An 18,595-nucleotide genomic window follows, 5' to 3' on the forward strand; every position below is an offset into this window, starting at 1 on the left:
CATTATTTGAAAGATAAAAATCATTTTATTTTTTTTTATTTATTTAAGTACAAAAATTGCAAAATTACAGTTATCATATATGTATAACATTCCACATATCAAGGAATGATTTTTGCAGCAACAGCAATGCTTTCAATACCACATTCATTAGTACCTCGACGAATTCTGAAATAACCATTTTCTCCCCATTCTGGCCCCCAGCTGTTCTTCACAATCCAATATTTTTCGCCTGTTTTCTTATCAGCACCATAACCCACAGCTAGAACTGCATGGTTTGTTATTGAGAATGGGTTAAAGCGATAATTTTCAATTCCTGTATGATGGTAAATTCCACCACTATACTGCTGGAAATCAGAATAGACCATAAATGATACAGCAATAGGGCCATTTTTCACAAGTTCCAATTTCATTAAATCTTCATTGCAACTGAAAGAGTAATAAATAACTCATTAATTTTTTTTTACATGATGGATTATTTTATTTTTTAAATAAAAATTACATTTTTTGCAATTCTTGAATGTATCTTTTTTTCATATAAATCGTAGTTATTTTTAAATAAGAAAACCAAACTTCTACTTAATTAATATTTCAGATCAACATATTGATTTTTTTTTTTTTTTTCGTTTTAATCATGACTTGCTTAGTAAGATAAAAGCAATTTTTCATTTTAGGTGATTTCAAACATTTATTAAGTAGTTTATGCAAATATTTTCAAAAATGGTGCTTTTAATAATATTGTTTATTTTATGCTAAATAGTTTAAGAGCCTAAATTTTGAGAACCTTCTATAATTAGAGCATTTTTTAAAAAGAACAAATATGCAACAATTTTTTTTTTTTTTTTCAAATTTCTTTTTATTTACCTTGAAATTTGTCAGTATTTTTTGACATATTCTGTGTATTACCAGACGTTTCTCTGTTACTTCTTAATTCATAAATCAAACTGTAGCAATATCTGCTTCCTAATATGTGATTAAAACAATTATTCATGATGTTTTCTAAATTGAATCTGTTTTGGATTTTAGAAAAGCTTATTAAAAGTTATTCTGGATTTGCAAAAAGGTATATCAACGACAGCTTATGATCCTGCAGATCTAAATCTGTCTTAACATCCTTCAAAAGGCTGAGAATTAATTATACCATTTTGTAGTCTGAAAAATTAAAATCTTATCAAAAATATTTACATGATAATTTCACCAAATAAATAAAGTGACTAGAATCAATCTTTAATTAGCAAGACATAAAATTTCATTAAATACAAGTTTTCCATATAAATAGTTTTTATTTTGATTCTAACCTATTTTTCAAAAAAAAAAAAAAAAAGTTGCATGAAACAAAACAAATTTAATGTATCTATTCCAAATTATGATGTAGAGGTTTTTGTGAACATTCTGTTACAAGATTAAAATTTGACTTGTTACCATATCCTTTTTTAAATCTTAACATATATAAATACCTTAAACAGAGTAAAGATTGGAAATGCTTATTTAAAATTATAATTATTTGAAAAATCCATCGTTAATGTAGTATATGTTGCAAAACAATAAACAATGAAATATATAATATCCATTATTATACAATATACAGAAGTTATAACAAAAATTTACCCTCCATAAAATCCTCCAATGTATTTATAATCTGCAACATAATATCTCTTGCATTTCTTTGTTTTGCACTTGTCATCCTTGCCTTCATATGGACTGCATTGTTCGGGGACAACCCCAAAATCCTGGGCATATTTCCCAGCTATTAAATATGGAAATCCTCCTTCACACCCTACATATAACAGATTTAATATAACAAAAAATATGCATATAATTTTAAAACAAATATTAATAGCAGATGTATTAGTAATCAAAATTTTATTCTACTATTTTTCTGTTATTTTATATTTTATTATTTTACAAAAAAAATCTTGCTTTATTAATAATTTGCAGTAAATAATAGAAAAAAAAAGGATAAAATGCACTAAAAAGGAAGCTTTTAGAAATGTAATGCATGTATAACAGGGAAGCTATTATTTTTTAACTTTCTAAAAGTTTAACTTCCATCCCTATAATGTAACATATTTTGTTTGAAGCAGAATGCAAGCTGAAGACATAGACGAAACGTTCTATTTTTAATTTCGTTTTATTCTCTCTCAGCAGGCATGATACAAGAAGGCTCAGTTGAACATAAAAGCAGAAGTAAAGAAGAGCGCGTAACAAATGATCACTAGTTTAATACAACATACGATTTCTGGCCACGTGACGATGGAATACATGTGTTGATCTCTGACAAGGGCAACGAAAGTATTACTTTCATTTGATATATAGTACTGATGGTGCATTATTTTTACAGAGAGATTAATTAAACCGAAAGTGGAATTAGATCACGAAGAGAATATTTTTCGAATGAAGTTACTATGGGCTAAATTGATAAAATCTTGGAAATTAATTAAATTTAACTTAGAATTAAAATATCATTACATATATATATAATTCAAAATTTAAGCTCTGCTGGACTACTGCAAGGCAACTCTTATCTTATAAAAGTTTCACCCCTAAAGTTATTATTTTTTTATTTCCTAAGAGATTTGCAATGTTGGTGATCTTCCTTCCTTTTACAAATTTTCTTCTGCCAAAAATGCTCCTTTCTGTGACCGTGTTATACTTTTTTGCGCAAAGAAGATTTGCTACCAAGAATCTGTTCACAGTTGGAGGAGGTGGACAATCTTTGACATAGCTCATGCAGATGCTTTGGAACAGATGAAACACGAGAATAAGAATTTCTTAATGATTCAATATCAAAGAAGAAAACTAAGCTCCATGGTTGGTATAAAATACATGGAAACATATTAAAAGGGGAGCTTCCAAGAGAGGGAGAAAAAAAAATTAGAAGAAATGAAATGATAATTTATAAATACTGCACAAACTGATGACTTAACACCACCAAGCATCCTAAGCAGTGATAGTCATGATGACAGTGCAAATTCTTTTGCCAGCCATAACAGTTCCAGAAACTCAAGGTACAATGCAATTTTTTACTCCTCATCTCTCTGAAGTTTTTAATGGGTGCAAAATCACAGATAGAAATAGAGTTTACATATTGATGGCTGCTGCTAAAGATTTTTGGGCATGATATGAAGAGCCTGATAATAAATCAAACTTCTTTTCAATGCCTTCAAAAACAATTTAAAGAAGTAAGACATACAGAAATTCAGCACAAATTTAACATAATTGGCTCTAAAAATGTGTTCCAAGTTGTTGAGTAAAAAATTCAGAAAAGTTTTTGTGGAGAAATGTTATTAGAATAGTCTGAATATGCAATTCAGACTAATTTTTTTATTTCAGATATTTCATAAATTATCAATAGATGAGAAATAGAAATATTTATTTTTAAAAACAATTCAGATCAGTTTACTCCTGTTAGTTATTTTCCTTGAATTAACTTTTTTAATTTATTAACTGAAAAAAAAAAGTATTATTCTAATTTTCTATAACAAAAAAATTAAAATCAAGCAAAACATATACTAAACAAATTCACAACTTATTAAAATGGGTAATTTTACTAGAATTTGAATATATTTTAATAAAGTATTTTTATGCATTTCTATATTATAACAGCCTTTACAATTTTAACGAATCATAGGCATGTGAAATTTAAATGTGACTATTTCTATTTACCTTGAGAATATTCTGAGCAACCAACAATATCTTGAGGAGAAAATGTCACTTGCACTTTATTATTAGTAACTATTCTTAAACGAGATTCCAACATGGCCATGGATGAAAAGGCATAGCAACTGCCACAATCTCCTATAAAATAAAAGCAAATGAACTTGATTAGGATGAAATTCTAACATATCAAATGAATAATAAATTTGAACTCAATATTTCATTTTAAAAATAAAAAGAATAACATATCCATTCATATATTAAATTTGATAGTAAAAAAAGTTATGGCTTCAAATAAATAATCATTACATTTCTTTCATCATTTTAAGTTAATTAATTTCAATATTGTTATTATAATAGAATTATTTATTAAGCATTTCAAAACAATCATTTAAAATACTATACAGAATGCTTAAAGTGCTCAAATTTTTCAGAAATCAGAATCTTGAAATCTTTAAAAAAATTACTTGTTTTGTCTAACATCAGATTTTAAAATCTTTCGCCATTTTTGTACAGTTCTTAAATGCATCATGTACAACTTTTACGTTCAAAAATGGATTTAATTAGCTGCTTTCTATTGGGGGGGGGGGACATGTTAAGGTAGGGATAGTAATAGTTTCATTTCTAAAACCTTAAATTTAATATGAAAGTCAAGTATAATTTCAGATAAACAGAATACAGACATGACACAGATACATAAAAACATACACATATATTTTCAAAAAAGTTAAACCAATAAAACAGTAAAGAATTTTATTTTCCAAAGTTTGTTACAAACTAGTTTACATTTCACTGTATCTTTTTGCAAAATTATCATCTTTTTGGCTTTTAAACATTAAAAAATTTATTCTAATGCTAATTTAACTCTTTTGATGGACTTAAATTCTGGATATGACTGCATTAATATTTTTTTATTAGCTAACATTTAAAACTTTAATTTCAACATTTTTACATGCATAGCAGATTTTCATTTTCATCTTTCAAGTATCAGATAAAAAGTAAAAGTATAAATTTTAACAGGTATTGTACATGGAAAACTGTCAACAAGAAGAGACAAATAAAATATAAAGAATTTTGATAAATTATGCAACTATTACAAAAGCTTATCCAAAAATTCTAATCAATAGGATCTTAAGAAAAATTTTCTGACAAAAACACCTCAACTGCAATTTTATTATTACATGAGGATAATTTTAGTAGCCTGGAAACATCTAGGTAATGAATAGTTAAAGATTTTTTTATATTTTATAATTATTTCTTAAACCAAATTTAGGAAAAGAAAAAAAAAAAAAAAAAAAGATTGGAAATTTAGTTATATATGAACTACTATCACCCCAATTCATATATTCATTCAATTAATTTAATTCCAAAGCCACATTTTTTTTCATACAAAATCTTGTGAAAATATAAACATTTATTTTAATTATTAAATTTTCTATCATGTATGAAATGAAATTTCCAAAATCTAAACAGATATTGATATATATTTTTTAAATTTGTTGTTTCTGATAAACAGTGATTTTGTCCAGAAAACTAGGCTTGAAATTATAGGATATTATATATGATATTCATGAGTTTTATACACTTAGGAGTTTTGTGATCAGATTTTTAAATGTTGAAAAAGTAAATTACTAAAATATAAAAGAACAGAAAATTAGTACCTTAAATATAATATTTTAGTCTTAGAACACGAAATGGATTCTTTGTTTATCCCTAAAATGCTTAGATCACAAGAATAGCCAAACCCAATGAAACATCCACAGAATATTATTCAGCACATTAGTTTAAATCATTTCATTCATCATTCATAAAAATTGAATTAACATTAATTTCCATACATAAAAATAATTTGTTATCTTACAGCCCAAAAAACTGACACTAAAACTTTCTTCTCATAAATAACTATGATTTTAAACAAAATTTAAGAACTGAAATTGCTTTGATTTTCACAAACCTTGATCTCGAACAGGAGAGACATAATTCACTCCACTCACATTCCTCCAGTCAAATTCCTCGGGTAAACTTTGGAAGATTTCTTCAGAATCAAATGCACTCTCAGATCGAACAGGTGGATATCTATAAAAAAACATCAATTTTATAAATAAATTTAACGAGAAACATCCTATAAAATGCAATGTTCAACTCATTTTTTTTCCAATATAGTAAGAATAAGAATATTTAGCAGACTCATCATTTCATTCATAATCTTCAAAACTGATAATGCTTTCATTATAATACTAGTAATAAAGTGAAAGCAGATGGCACTCAAAGTATAGAAGTATTTTTTTCTTTATCAGTTAACATGAAAACTGTATCTGTTAACATAAAAATATTCTATCTTCATATTCCTTCCCTTAAAGATTAATATTCTGGATATTAATGTCTATCCCTCTTTGCTACATAATTACACAAATAAAACTTTTAAACTAGTAAATTTATTTATAAGGAATGCACCTAGATGTAGGACTTATCAATATAAGAATATAATTTCACATTTCTAGGAATAAAGTATTGAATAGCAAGCTTGAAATCTCGATAGTGCCCATTCGCCCATGTGGATATTATTTCCCAATGCCTAAATGAGCTTTAGTAAATCTGCAAGTTACATCTATTCATACTTATTTCCAATGCTGAAGATTCTTTTTGCATTTTATCATATAATAAGTCAAAAAACTTCCAAAATAATAGATAGACCTCCACTGTGAGTGATCAAATACAGTTGTATACCTACATATAAGGTCACATTGTTCAGGGCAAATACCAAATTGTGCCATTTCCCATTATTATTATTTTTTTTTTTAATGAAACTAATTTTTTTCTGATTAGTTTATACTGAGGAAGTAAAGATTGTAAGTATAAGAAAACCTAAATATTAATATATTAAATTTTTGAATTTAATATAATTTAAACCTTACAAATAATATCATCATGAATATACTATAAAACTGTATGTATAAACTGCATGTTTATACAATATGTATAAATTGTATGTATAAAATGTATCATAAAAATATTTAAAATGCCAATTTATAAAATCAGTAGGAAAGTTTTAACTTACACAGGAAATGTTTTATGTTTTTATTTTAAAAGGGTCTAGATAAAAAAACAAATAATAGTCAGTGTGGAACTTTTAAAGATTAGAATTTATATTTTTACTTAAAAAGATTCTTCGGTATTATATTAAATAAGTACAAATTTTCTCTGTTCTCCCGGGGGTGAGGTAACTCTGTAAAAATATCTGACTGATATTTGGTTATTATATTTAAACCATCTTAAATTCACAGCATCCATTTTTGTTGGTTATAATTTCTTTGATAAGTTGCTTATTATTTCTTCTAATTATGTTGCTTATAATTTCCTTTTATAATTAATGAAAATTATACTTGGTTTTTCACATTCAAAAGCATTAATCGAAATTCCAAATAATCAGCTGTTCAAAATGCTATTGCCTTTTTTTTTTTTTTTTTTTTCTGATTACTAGAGGTTTCAATGAATGAAAATAAATGTTATCTTTTGGGCTTATTTGCACCTAGTTTAGTGGCTTGCCCTCTCCCTCCTCACTTTTTCTATTGACATTCCAAATAAAAAAAACTGACAAATTTGGTTCTATAATACTTTTCATTCATTATTTTATCTTGAGATATATGTCCCAGTTATATCAATTATAAATATACTTTCTAATATTCATTATTTGAGTTTCAGGAATGTAGTTTCCAATAATCTGTTTTAATGAACAAATATTTAAAAAATGTGTTTTTTTTTTTTCTTTCTTAAAACACATAAGATACTTTCATGAAATTTTTGGAAATTTATACAATCTCTACTTATACTGGTATTGAGTATTCATTGCCTCTCCAAGAATCGAAAAGAAAAGCTACTTTTCTTATAAATCCAAGAGATTTAAAATCTCTGCTCCTTGTTTTTTTATGGGGGAAAAAATGGAAGTTACCTAATGAGTTCTGTTATAATTTATTCTGTGTAAGACATAAAATAATCATTAGTTCTAAGCCATACACTGATAACCTCAAGTTTCTAATAAGCCCTTATTCCTAATAAGCAAAACCCATTGTCTTTGAAAGCTTTTAATTGTCTCTTTCTTAGCTACAACCGTTTTAATTTTGAGAATAAGAGTTTATCAGAAATTTAATTTACTTTTAAATTCAACAAATGAATTCATACATTTTGTGCCCAGGGTACATCCCCTGCTTAGCCTACCCTCACTGATCAAATGTTTCTTAAATCAAATATTTCTGTAGATCTATTAAACTGTAGTAAATTATCTTCAAATATCGAATGGCCACGGTAATTTGAAGCCATATACCTGATAGCAATCTTCTAGTTTCTTTCATTCCAAAACTGAATGACTAATTCCTTTTACTTTGTTTCAAAAAATTTGTTGATTGATTCACCAAACATTAGACAATGCACTTTAAGATCAATCAAACACTTAAATAAAACATCCTAAATGTATGAAACAATACTAAATGAATTTATGTAAAAGAATTTTTTTGGTCACAGGCAAACTTTTTGGCCTGTGATTTTGCAAACTTTTTGGCAAATTTCTTGGTATAAATTTAAACTCTTTTTAAAATTATATGAAAAATAATTTTCTATAAATTTGAATGGTCATAATAGTTCTGCATTTAAGCAATAGGAAGATATTGTATTTGGCATAATATCATCTCCAGTTGCTAGGTATGTTGAAGATTCTTTGACAGTTGTAGTGATAATTATGCTTGCTCTTTTCCAACTACACGGAGATAAAAAGATTGAATGACAATGTTTCGATATCAATAACTTTTTTTGCTGCAGTTATATTTGAAGGAATTGTCAAAGTAAAATTAAATCACAAACTACCTTTCACCTCTCACTGAAAAATAATGTATATTTTTCCAAGGATCTGATCAAAATTCAAATACTTTTCTAGGATCATGCATAAAGAAAAATGTAGGAATTTTCAGTGATATGAGAACTCTATCCATCTTATAAAAATAAATGCCCAATTCAATGCATTATCACTTTTTAAAAATTCATTTTGCAGTATACTGAATTTTTAATAAGCAAAATTTCAGCTAAAGCTTGAAATATTTATCAGTAATTTTTTAGAAAAGTGTATTTATGAAAACTCCTTTAATATTCTAAGATTAATGTATTATTCATTCTCGAATTAGGAAATCATTCATACTTTTGCATATGGGTCAAGAGGTATTTATTTTATCAAAGAAAGGGGTGAGAGGAAAGTTGGAAGCAAGAAATGTTTATATTTAACAATAGGATGAATTCAGGTTGCTCTGTGCACCACCTCTTAGAAATGTACAATTGCCAAAAAGTGCAAGCGTCAGAATCCTGAAATGAAAAGTAATAACCCAAATAATATTTTAATATATATACCAAATAATAATAATAACAAAAATATGCTCTTACTGATGAATTCGAGATTTTACTCCTCCTGCCCTTCGAATAATATCAGCAACTGGAATACCTTCAAATTCTGGATAAGCTTTTGCTGTCCATGATTTCTGAGCAGCATTAATACGTCTGATAAAGTTTTTATCTTGATGGAAAAAGCCACTTCCTTCAAGCCTACATTGATTAGATCAACTAAATACAATTGTTTTTCAATGATTTGTAGACTCAAAAAAATGATTTGATAAAATAAATTTTTAAAAAGCATTGAATTTTTTAAAAAAAGTATTCAAAACAATTTTTTTGAATTTATTCAACACATTTATTCTATGATAAATATCATCTATGAAGCAAGGATAAAATGCAATATCAAAATCCTGTAAAATCTTTATATATATATATATATATATATATTATTTTTTCCCATTAAAATTTATGAACAATGTATGACATAAAATACGCAAAAATAATTATGAATTTCCAAAATATAGCAATTTTACTTTTTACATTTTCAATATAATTTGAATTTCAATGATAATAATAAAAAATATTAAATAATTCAATAAATTTCTCTTTTGATCAAAGATGTTAACAAAAGAATGTCGTTGAATTTAAGTAAGAATGTAGAAATACAAAAACATACTGAATCAGAATATAATTAACTTAAACAAGAATCAAAATTGAAAAAAAAAAAAAAAATAATAATGTATTTATTTCCATTATAAAAAAGATGTCAAAAGAAAGCATGGAAAGGTTTTGTCACTAAGTTTCTGACACTTTTGGTAGCCATTAGGTCTTAAATGCATTAATTCTAATAACAAATCTGATATCTCTTACATAGAATCTTTTGGTAGACATGATTTGAAATTATTTAATCATAAGCCTTTTGAACTAGCTGTTCAGTTCAGATCATGGCAGACATATCATATTCTTATTTCTAATCAAAACTACTTACCCGAGATGTTATTCACCAAAGTTATGCCACTGAAATAGTTTAGGGAAGAGGAAGGGAATTGATAAATATTTGAAAAGATTATTTTATACATTAAGTTATGTAAATAAATCATATTTCTGCTATAAAAATTAATACATATACAGAATCAATTAAACATTTTATAATTTAATATAACCTATTATTCAGATTTATGTTCATTGAAAATTAATAAATAAAATATATGCTGCATCATGAATATTTCACAATAACTGTAAATATCTTAAAATATAATTTACAGTATTAGTGCACGAAATATAGTACAGGAAAAAAATGGGATGTATAGTATTGCAGGATGATCTAGACTGTAAATAATATTAGAAGTAAAGCAAAATAGATTATTTCTAATAATTGACATCTTAATGCAAATCTGATAACATGACAGAGACTTTCCTGACAGCAGAAATGAAATTGCAAATATAAATAACTCTAAAATTTAAGCTAAATAATTAAAAGATTTAAATGAAGTCTTTATCTGAAAATTTTAATAAGAGATCTAGATTAAGTAAAGTGAAATATATGGCAGCAATTCCTGCCAATACTGTCATTTTATTGTAAACAAATGTTCCAAAACTTACGGTTACAGTTATAGAAAATGTGGAATCCGTTTCCTGATAAAACAGTAAAATTAAATCCTTATGAAATAATTTCATAAAAATCAATAAGTTGTTATAAATATAAAATTAGATGTATTTCTGTACATAAATTCGGTTGTTATTCAAAGCTAAATATTTTTCAAACAAATACTAATGTCTGAAATGTATGTAACTGATCTAATTGTCGTAACCGTCACTTAAATTCAAGTTTTTAAAACGAAAAATCGGTTAGAGGTAAATTTGAAGCTGTTTATCGAGTGGAAGTGAGGTTTATTTCCAATTGATGTTTTTAACTCTTAATGTTTTATCTTGTCATAATTTTTTGCGTATTTTAAATACTGATATTTGCTTATGATATTTTAATTGCTTAATTTCGAAGCTTTTTAACTGTATTATCATGGGCGACCGAACGAAATATGAAGAACTTCAACAGATGATAACTAATCCAAAATCAAAAGTGACATATCGTCGAGGATGCTTTTTAGGAAAAGGTGGATTTGCCAGGTGTTACGAATTCAAAAATGTTGCAACAGGAGAAACATTCGCTGGAAAAGTCGTTTCGAAAACGATGCTGATAAAACCACATCACAAAGAAAAAATGTTTCAAGAAATTCAGATTCACAGCTCCCTCTCTCATAAATACATCGTATCTCTTCACAGTTATTTTGAAGATGAAAGTAATATGTATATAATTTTGGAACTCTGCCGAAAGCGATCGCTGATGGAAATGCATAAACGAAGAAAAACTCTTACCGTTCCTGAAGTTCGCTATTTCATGCGACAGATAGTATTGGCATGCAAGTATATGCATGACAATAAGGTAATCCATCGAGATTTGAAGCTTGGAAACTTGTTCATAAATGATGAAATGGAAATCAAAGTTGGAGATTTTGGATTAGCCACTCGTATTAATCATGATGGAGAGAGAAAGAAGACTCTTTGTGGAACCCCAAATTATATTGCACCTGAAATCTTAACTAAAAGAGGGCATAGTTATGAAGTCGACATATGGTCCCTTGGTTGCATTATGTATACTTTGCTTGTTGGTTCTCCTCCTTTTGAAACTAGTACTTTGCAGAGTACATATAAAAAAATAAAGAAGTGTGAATACTTTCTACCTCCAAGGTTGGATCGCAGTGCTCGACTGTTGATACAAAAGCTACTTCATCCTGATCCAGATATGAGACCAAGTTCAGACACAATACTTATGGATGAATTTCTGACATCTGGCTACATTCCATCACGCTTGCCAACATCCTGTCTTACCATGCAACCTAGATTCTCACACAACATGTCCCTCTGTGAGGTTTCTAAAATTTCAAGTCGTCCACCCCTGGTAGATACTGTGAATGTACCTAAAGCAATTCCTGAAAAACCCTTGGAGGCAGCCGAAATGCAAACAGCAGCAGCTAAAATAGATGAAGTTTTCAAGAACCAGAGCTGTATGCCTAAAGATTATCATTTGGGAGATTTATTACAAATGTTAGAGAAGGTAATTGATTCTAAACCTGAGTCACATTATACTGGTCAGCCTGAAGATGCCCAAGATCCCTCAGCAGTTCCATTTGTTTGGATAAGCAAATGGGTTGATTATACTGACAAATATGGAATTGGTTACCAATTATGTGATAACAGCATTGGTGTATTCTTTAATGATGGTACACATTTAGTTTTGCTTGCAGATGGTGAAAGCCTCCAATATATTGAACGAAATAATGAAGAGCAGTATTATACAATGCATAATCATCCAGTAGAGATGAATAAAAAGATCACACTTCTGAATTACTTCAATACTTATATGACTGACAATTTAGTGAAGGCTGGAGAAAGTGCTAAACCTCGAGAATGTGATGAAATGGCCCATGTACCTCATTTACGAGCATGGTTTAGAACCAAGTCTGCAATCATTTTCCATCTGACCAATGGTACATTCCAAGCCAATTTTTTTAAAGACCATGCTAAGATAATTTTATGTCCTCTAATGAGTGCTGTTTCATTAATTGATGAACATCGCGACTTCACGGTATACACTTTGCAACTAATCGAAAAATATGGTTGCTCTTCAGCATTAGCATCGCGTTTGCGCTATGCTAAAAATATGGTTGAGAAATTATATAAAGACATAATATCTTCTGAGAATGATAAATTGGCAACAGCTACAAAGAAGAATTAATGTTTCCTTTGTTTTTAAGATTTGCTGAAGGCATAATAAGAATATCCAGTAAATACTATGTTGCTAAGAATTAGGTGATATTTATCTTATCTATGTATTATCTAGGTTTCACCTAATGTAAAATATATTCAATTTTGTATTCAAGGGTATTTCTACTGGATATTTTTTTCATTTACTCTGTGTAAATGTTGATAATTTTTTAATTGTTTCATTTCTTACTAAACATTATTTTTGCATATATTTACTTTTTTTGCAGAGCAAAATTTTATTTATAGTTTTTTTTATTATTATTAATTGGAACAAATGTATTCCTTATTGTGAACAGTCAGCTATTGTATATATATTACTGTCTTATAATCTTGATCATTTCATTAATGGTTTTTTTTCAATAAATATATATAATGGATCAGTTTGTATTTTCTTTTGATTCTATCTGTAATTGTAAAAAAAGTCTGTTTTAGTGGTTTGCCTTAGATAAATATAATTAAAATTCAAGTGCTATCACTATAAATTAATATCCTTATCATACCACACATAAAGTGAAAATCAATATTGTTTAACAATTTTATATTAATTAAATATTTCTTTTTTAAAGAGAAAGTCACATATATAAGTGACTGTTAGTTTCTGTAAAATTCAAGTAGATAGGGAAAATCAACATATGCACTTGACTTTAATACTAACATTATGGCTTGTACTGAATATCTTTTAATGTTAACTTGGTTTAAAATGAAAGATTTATGCTATGTTGATATTCATGGCTGATATTACTAATTCAATTGCAGTAATAAAAACAGTCTAAAGAAATGTATAAATAAATATTTATGCTGAATTAATGAACATACCATAGTCTCATTGGAAATTTACAATACTTTAACCAACTGACAAATCATAGTCTTCTTAAATCTGATAAGTTATCACCTGGGGAGGGAGATTCAGGTTTGCCTGTCATACTGAATTTTATTCAAAATAATTTAAAGTGATCATACAGATATGCCTATTAAGTTTAACCAATTTAAAATACTAGATAGATAACTAAAACCATTATTTTTTAAAGATTGTTTTAACAGTCTAAATGGAATCATAATAGCTTTTGTAAGGAAGTTTTTAAATTCACAATAAATTTTAAGAACCAAAAATGAATTTGTGCTTTCAAATTTTACTGCTCTAATGATGTTTTGCTTTTCAAATGGCATTATAAATAGTCGGGTGCTTTTTCATAGCTCTCTTAAATTATACTGAAGATATTTTAGGATTTTCATAGAACCATAATGTTTTTAAGCTAAAATTTTTGTTTAGGAATGTGTATTTGTTCTTATCTGATTTTTTTATGCCTTTTCTTAAATCTAGTCATTAATTTTTCCTCAATAAAATATAAGCATTTAATTTTGCTTCATTTAAGTAATTAATAGAATATCAATTTACTAATGACTATTTCTTAAAACTGAATGAAAGTTAAATTTGGAAGCTATTTATAAAAAATAGGTAATCTAAGGTTTAAAATATAATGATAGGAGACTAGTTTCTTGTAAATGCAATGAAAAAAACTTTTTCAGTTTATTGTGATGTGTTTGAATTATTATTATATTAGGTGACAGTTACTCAATATATTACAAAAGACAAATATTTATTTCTAAAGATGAAATAATTTATTTTAAATACTTTTATTATTTTTGTTTTAAATATGGAGTTTTGTCAATTACTAGTACTTAATGTATATTTTTTATCAATTATATGAACTGTTTTTAAATGTCAAGTTACTGTAAATAAGTTTTTTAACATACAAAAATGAATCTTGTCCTATGAAGAAGAATCTGAATCTTTAAAAATTGCAAACTTTATCACATCTGAAGAACTGTTCATGCTTGATTGTTTAATGATAATTAAAAAAAAAACAAGGAAAAGGCCATTTAAATTTCCATTAAACATTTAGCTGACAATAATAGTTCTGTGAAAACATCTCGAGCCGAAAGTAAGGCTGTTCACCTCCCCTTACCTTTTGAATGTAATGTAATTTTTATCCGAAAAAATTTTCCAGTCCCAAATTGAAAAGAAGAAAAAATCAATTTAAGAATTTTAAAAAAATTGAGAATCTGTAAAAGTTTTTATGACTTATTATCATAATTTTATGGATTTCAGGTTTACTCTTAAAGATTAAATCTTAAGAATATATAGTTTGCCATGTAAATTTATTAGTATCCAAAACTTAACAGACTATTTATAAATCATTAATTAATTTTCAAATAATACATCACTTGAATGTTTTTATGAAATGTTATGTTATTATTTTAGATTTGGGTCGTTACAGCAAAACTTTATATCAGTATTTTTATATGTTAGTGGAAATACAGTACTTACAAATGATTATCTTCATGATGTTTAGGGCCAACCAGAGGTGCTAGTTTTCGAGCATTATAGCATGCCCAATTTCTTCCCAGGATGTCATGACTCCATCCTGGCAACACAGCATCACAATAACTTGTAATATTCCCTTCACTTGATTTTTTGTACAGTGAAAAGGCAAAATATTTCCTATAATTGATGTGTACTTCAAAACCTTGATTATAAATCAAGGTCCAGAAGCCCTTATTTCCTGATTCATCAATAGCTATGTCGGGGAACAGTAGTTCAATTTTAAAAATATTTACAGATGGCCCTGAAAAGATATTTTTATTGATTTAGAAAGCATATCTAATAATAATTGTTTCTTTGTAACTGGTTACCTCAATTTTCTTTAGTTTTAGGTTTTTCATATTTTTTTCTTTCAAAAGAAGGAGAACTATTTGAACTCCATTTTGTAAAATATTTTGTATAAAACCATAGACCTTTGCACCTTTATAAAACAAATTAATAGAATTCAATCAATAAATTTTTAGTTATCCTTATAATATTCATTACAAGGATATACAGAAATCTGCAGATTACACTTTTTTCTATTGATAATATTTATTTAATAATTCATGAACAGAAAAAAAAAGTTTTTTTTCTCTTTTTATTTTATAATAAAATATTGGAAGAGCATGATTAACATTACAAGATTTGGACTTTTTTCTTAATTAAATTTAGATAATAAATTTTGTAGCTGAAAAATATATCTTTGTAATGAAAATATTGTTTATATAGAAGAAAGTAGATTTTTCTTGTATTCCTCAGTAAATGAAGTTTCAAAAATTCAATTTATGATTCTTGCAATTTTTAATATTATTTCTTCACTAGAGGCAATCTTAAAAAATATTGAAATTAACACCCAAATTATATAATATACTTTAAAAAATTATAAAATAATAAGCATGATGAGTAAAAGTGATAAGTAAAACTGAGGATTATATATTCCATAGAGGAAATAATATTTATCTTTTCAATTTTAGTTTCATCCAATGTGAATATAACTACTTCATTTTATTTATGTTTACATCATAATATTATAGAGAATTATTACAAATCTATTCATTTTTTCCCCCTATACTCATTCTAATAGTGAATATTTTTATGGTTTTTTAGCTTTCATTTACATGATTAAGTAGTATAATGCCAATGAGTTGTTTCTTCTTTTATTTAGTTAATTTTTTAAACTTTATTTTTTAAAGGCTGCATTAAAAGATTATCTAGTAAAAAATTTATATTTAAAATATATCAAAACAAAAATGCTATATTCGATATTAATTTTTAATCCATTATTGACCTAACAACAGCAAAATCGTTTAAACAAAAATTCATTTCTACGCATATCGCCACCGATTATAAACATCAAATGCAAAATCGCTTGCATCAAATTGTTTTCGAATTCACATTTGTTTGCTAAATAAATTACCTTTGTATTTCGAACATTGCACGCTGCTGTTTTCACTTCTTTCTCCTTCGTAAAATGCCCATGTTCCACGGATATCTTCATATGTACAATTTGCAGGCGTATCGGCCCTCGCGTACACAAAATGAAGGACGAACAGAGCGGAAACAAATAACATACCCATCTCGCTACGAAGAGAAAAAAAAAGTATTGCGATTTCCAATGTTTTTAAAGTTTTATTTTATCAGTACCCGAGACGATATTATTTATCACAATATCAGGTCACCAGACTTCTGGCCAAAGATCGTATACCGATTAGGCATTTTTACCGGTCTTGTAAGTTTAGGGGTATTATCTATTTGTGATTCCGAAAACAACTTATCGGTAAATAGATAATTTATTCACACCAAAACATGAAATATATATTTTTACGTGTGGCTGGTGTTTCAGTCTCGGTTTATTCAATCTATGCTAGTTTTGTAATGATCACAAAAACGAAACTATTAGTGATCTAATTATTAAATTGAAATCGAAAATTTGGATTTTTAGCAGCAAAGGCTGTTTTTCCCTGATACTATAGTCAGCGTTAATAAATATCAAAAAACTTCTGTGAACGAAGAAAAATTTGAAGAAAGCGGTTATGAAAAACAGTTTTTTGGATCTGAATTTTAAGAGACGAAATTTCTTGGTGATTGAAAGTGAGCGTGTCCCAAAGGCATGTTCTTTGAGCTGAATACATTATCAAGCGCATTTAATTTTTTAATGTTTTTTTTTTTTTCTTTACATTACGAAAAAATTTTATGCGTGCTAAATTAAAAATAAAACTGAAGAAAGATGCCAAAATGCATTAAATAAGCTGATACTGAATTTGAGACTTTTAATAGGAAAAACTTTATTCTTTGATGGTGTTCTCAATAAAGGATTCACCGTGGCCGTGCTTAGTAAAATAGAGACTTGTTCCTTATGGACCGAACAGATGCGGTTGTAGCAGTAGAAAATTTTACTGACCGCAGATTATGAAGATTTCATTCCGCTCTAATCTCCAAAGATATTTATATTTCTCTGCCAATTCTTTGAATATGGGAGATAATTTTAAAAGGAATTGAGCAGATAATTGAGAAAACACATTTTAGTTTCACCTTCAAAGCCTCATTAAAAAAAAAGACTTAATTTTTTTTCTGAACATTCTATTGAATAAATTTTATGAAAATGTTTCTTAAAAATACACTTTTCTGCACACACACACACACACACACACACAAAAAAAATTATTTCTTAGTTCGATTTTTTTTTTTATGTTAGTTCCATTGTTATAAATATTATGGACTCTTGAAATCAATTTTTTCCTAAATTGCTTACCAGCTGGCGTTACGCATGAAATATCAAAATTTAAATAAATGAATCGATAAATTGATTATTAAGTTTCGAAAATATTGAAATACTGTGTCATTGTCAAGAACATAAAACTATACAAAATTCTAAAACTCTAAATCATCTGAAAGCGAATGAAAAATCGATTTTAAAATTTCATCTTTACAAAAGCTTCAAATCAAGTTGAAGTGTATTTTTTTAAAAAAAAAAAACCTATTGTCATCTTCGAAAACAGCATTTTTAATCAGTAGTTCATAAACAGTCGCGGCAAAACAAAAATCATCAAGTGATAGACCACTGATGAAGTTCCAGGCTTCGTAGTGTGAAAAATTTCGAGCTATGAAAAAGAGGAATGAGATTCCTTTTTGCTATTATTGATTTCAGCTCAGAAGATAAAAAGAATTCAGATTAAAAATTTCATTACTTCAGATGATTGTTTTACTTTCTTCGACCGTTACGAGAGCGTAAAATATCAAAATCTGTTTTTAAAATAGTAAAAATGTGTTCATCTTTTTTTAAAAAATTGTTGAAAGGCAAACTTAATGTATCCCTCATCGGATTTTCTATTCTCATTACCAACAAGTGGCACAATATACCTGTGATACAGTAGGGCCGAG

The 18,595-nt window shown here is 27.2% G+C and overlaps 2 protein-coding genes across 2 annotated transcripts; one reads left to right on the forward strand and one right to left on the reverse strand.

Annotated features, from left to right (window-relative positions):
- Positions 1–2: 2 nt before the first annotated feature.
- LOC129968477 (dipeptidyl peptidase 1-like) lies at positions 3–17,193 on the reverse strand. The gene is made up of 7 exons (XM_056082394.1): positions 16,632–17,193; positions 15,179–15,476; positions 9,079–9,237; positions 5,609–5,730; positions 3,664–3,795; positions 1,606–1,774; positions 3–426 (listed from the first exon to the last, which is right to left on the reverse strand). Exons 1-7 carry the CDS (start codon positions 16,789–16,791, stop codon positions 99–101), a joined length of 1,368 nt encoding a protein of 455 aa, XP_055938369.1. The 5' UTR covers positions 16,792–17,193; the 3' UTR covers positions 3–98.
- LOC129968476 (serine/threonine-protein kinase PLK1-like) lies at positions 10,864–13,074 on the forward strand. The gene has a single exon (XM_056082393.1). It carries the CDS (start codon positions 11,045–11,047, stop codon positions 12,818–12,820), a length of 1,776 nt encoding a protein of 591 aa, XP_055938368.1. The 5' UTR covers positions 10,864–11,044; the 3' UTR covers positions 12,821–13,074.
- Positions 17,194–18,595: the final 1,402 nt, after the last annotated feature.

This window comes from Argiope bruennichi, chromosome 5 (assembly GCF_947563725.1).
Source record: "Argiope bruennichi chromosome 5, qqArgBrue1.1, whole genome shotgun sequence".
NCBI classification, from domain to species: domain Eukaryota; kingdom Metazoa; phylum Arthropoda; class Arachnida; order Araneae; family Araneidae; genus Argiope; species Argiope bruennichi.

What these genes read in the sequence shown, in the direction of transcription:
- LOC129968476 (XM_056082393.1), top strand. Translation starts at nt 11,045, where the DNA reads ATGGGCGACCGAACGAAATATGAAGAACTTCAACAGATGATAACTAAT.
- LOC129968477 (XM_056082394.1), bottom strand. Translation starts at nt 16,791, where the DNA reads ATGGGTATGTTATTTGTTTCCGCTCTGTTCGTCCTTCATTTTGTGTAC. An exon ending in GTAAAATCTCGAATTCATCA is followed by an intron (nt 5,731 to 9,078) that starts GTAAGAGCATAT and finishes GTTTTTTTATAG; the next exon opens with ATATCCACCTGTTCGATCTG. An exon ending in ATTGGAGGATTTTATGGAGG is followed by an intron (nt 427 to 1,605) that starts GTAAATTTTTGT and finishes TTACTCTTTCAG; the next exon opens with TTGCAATGAAGATTTAATGA.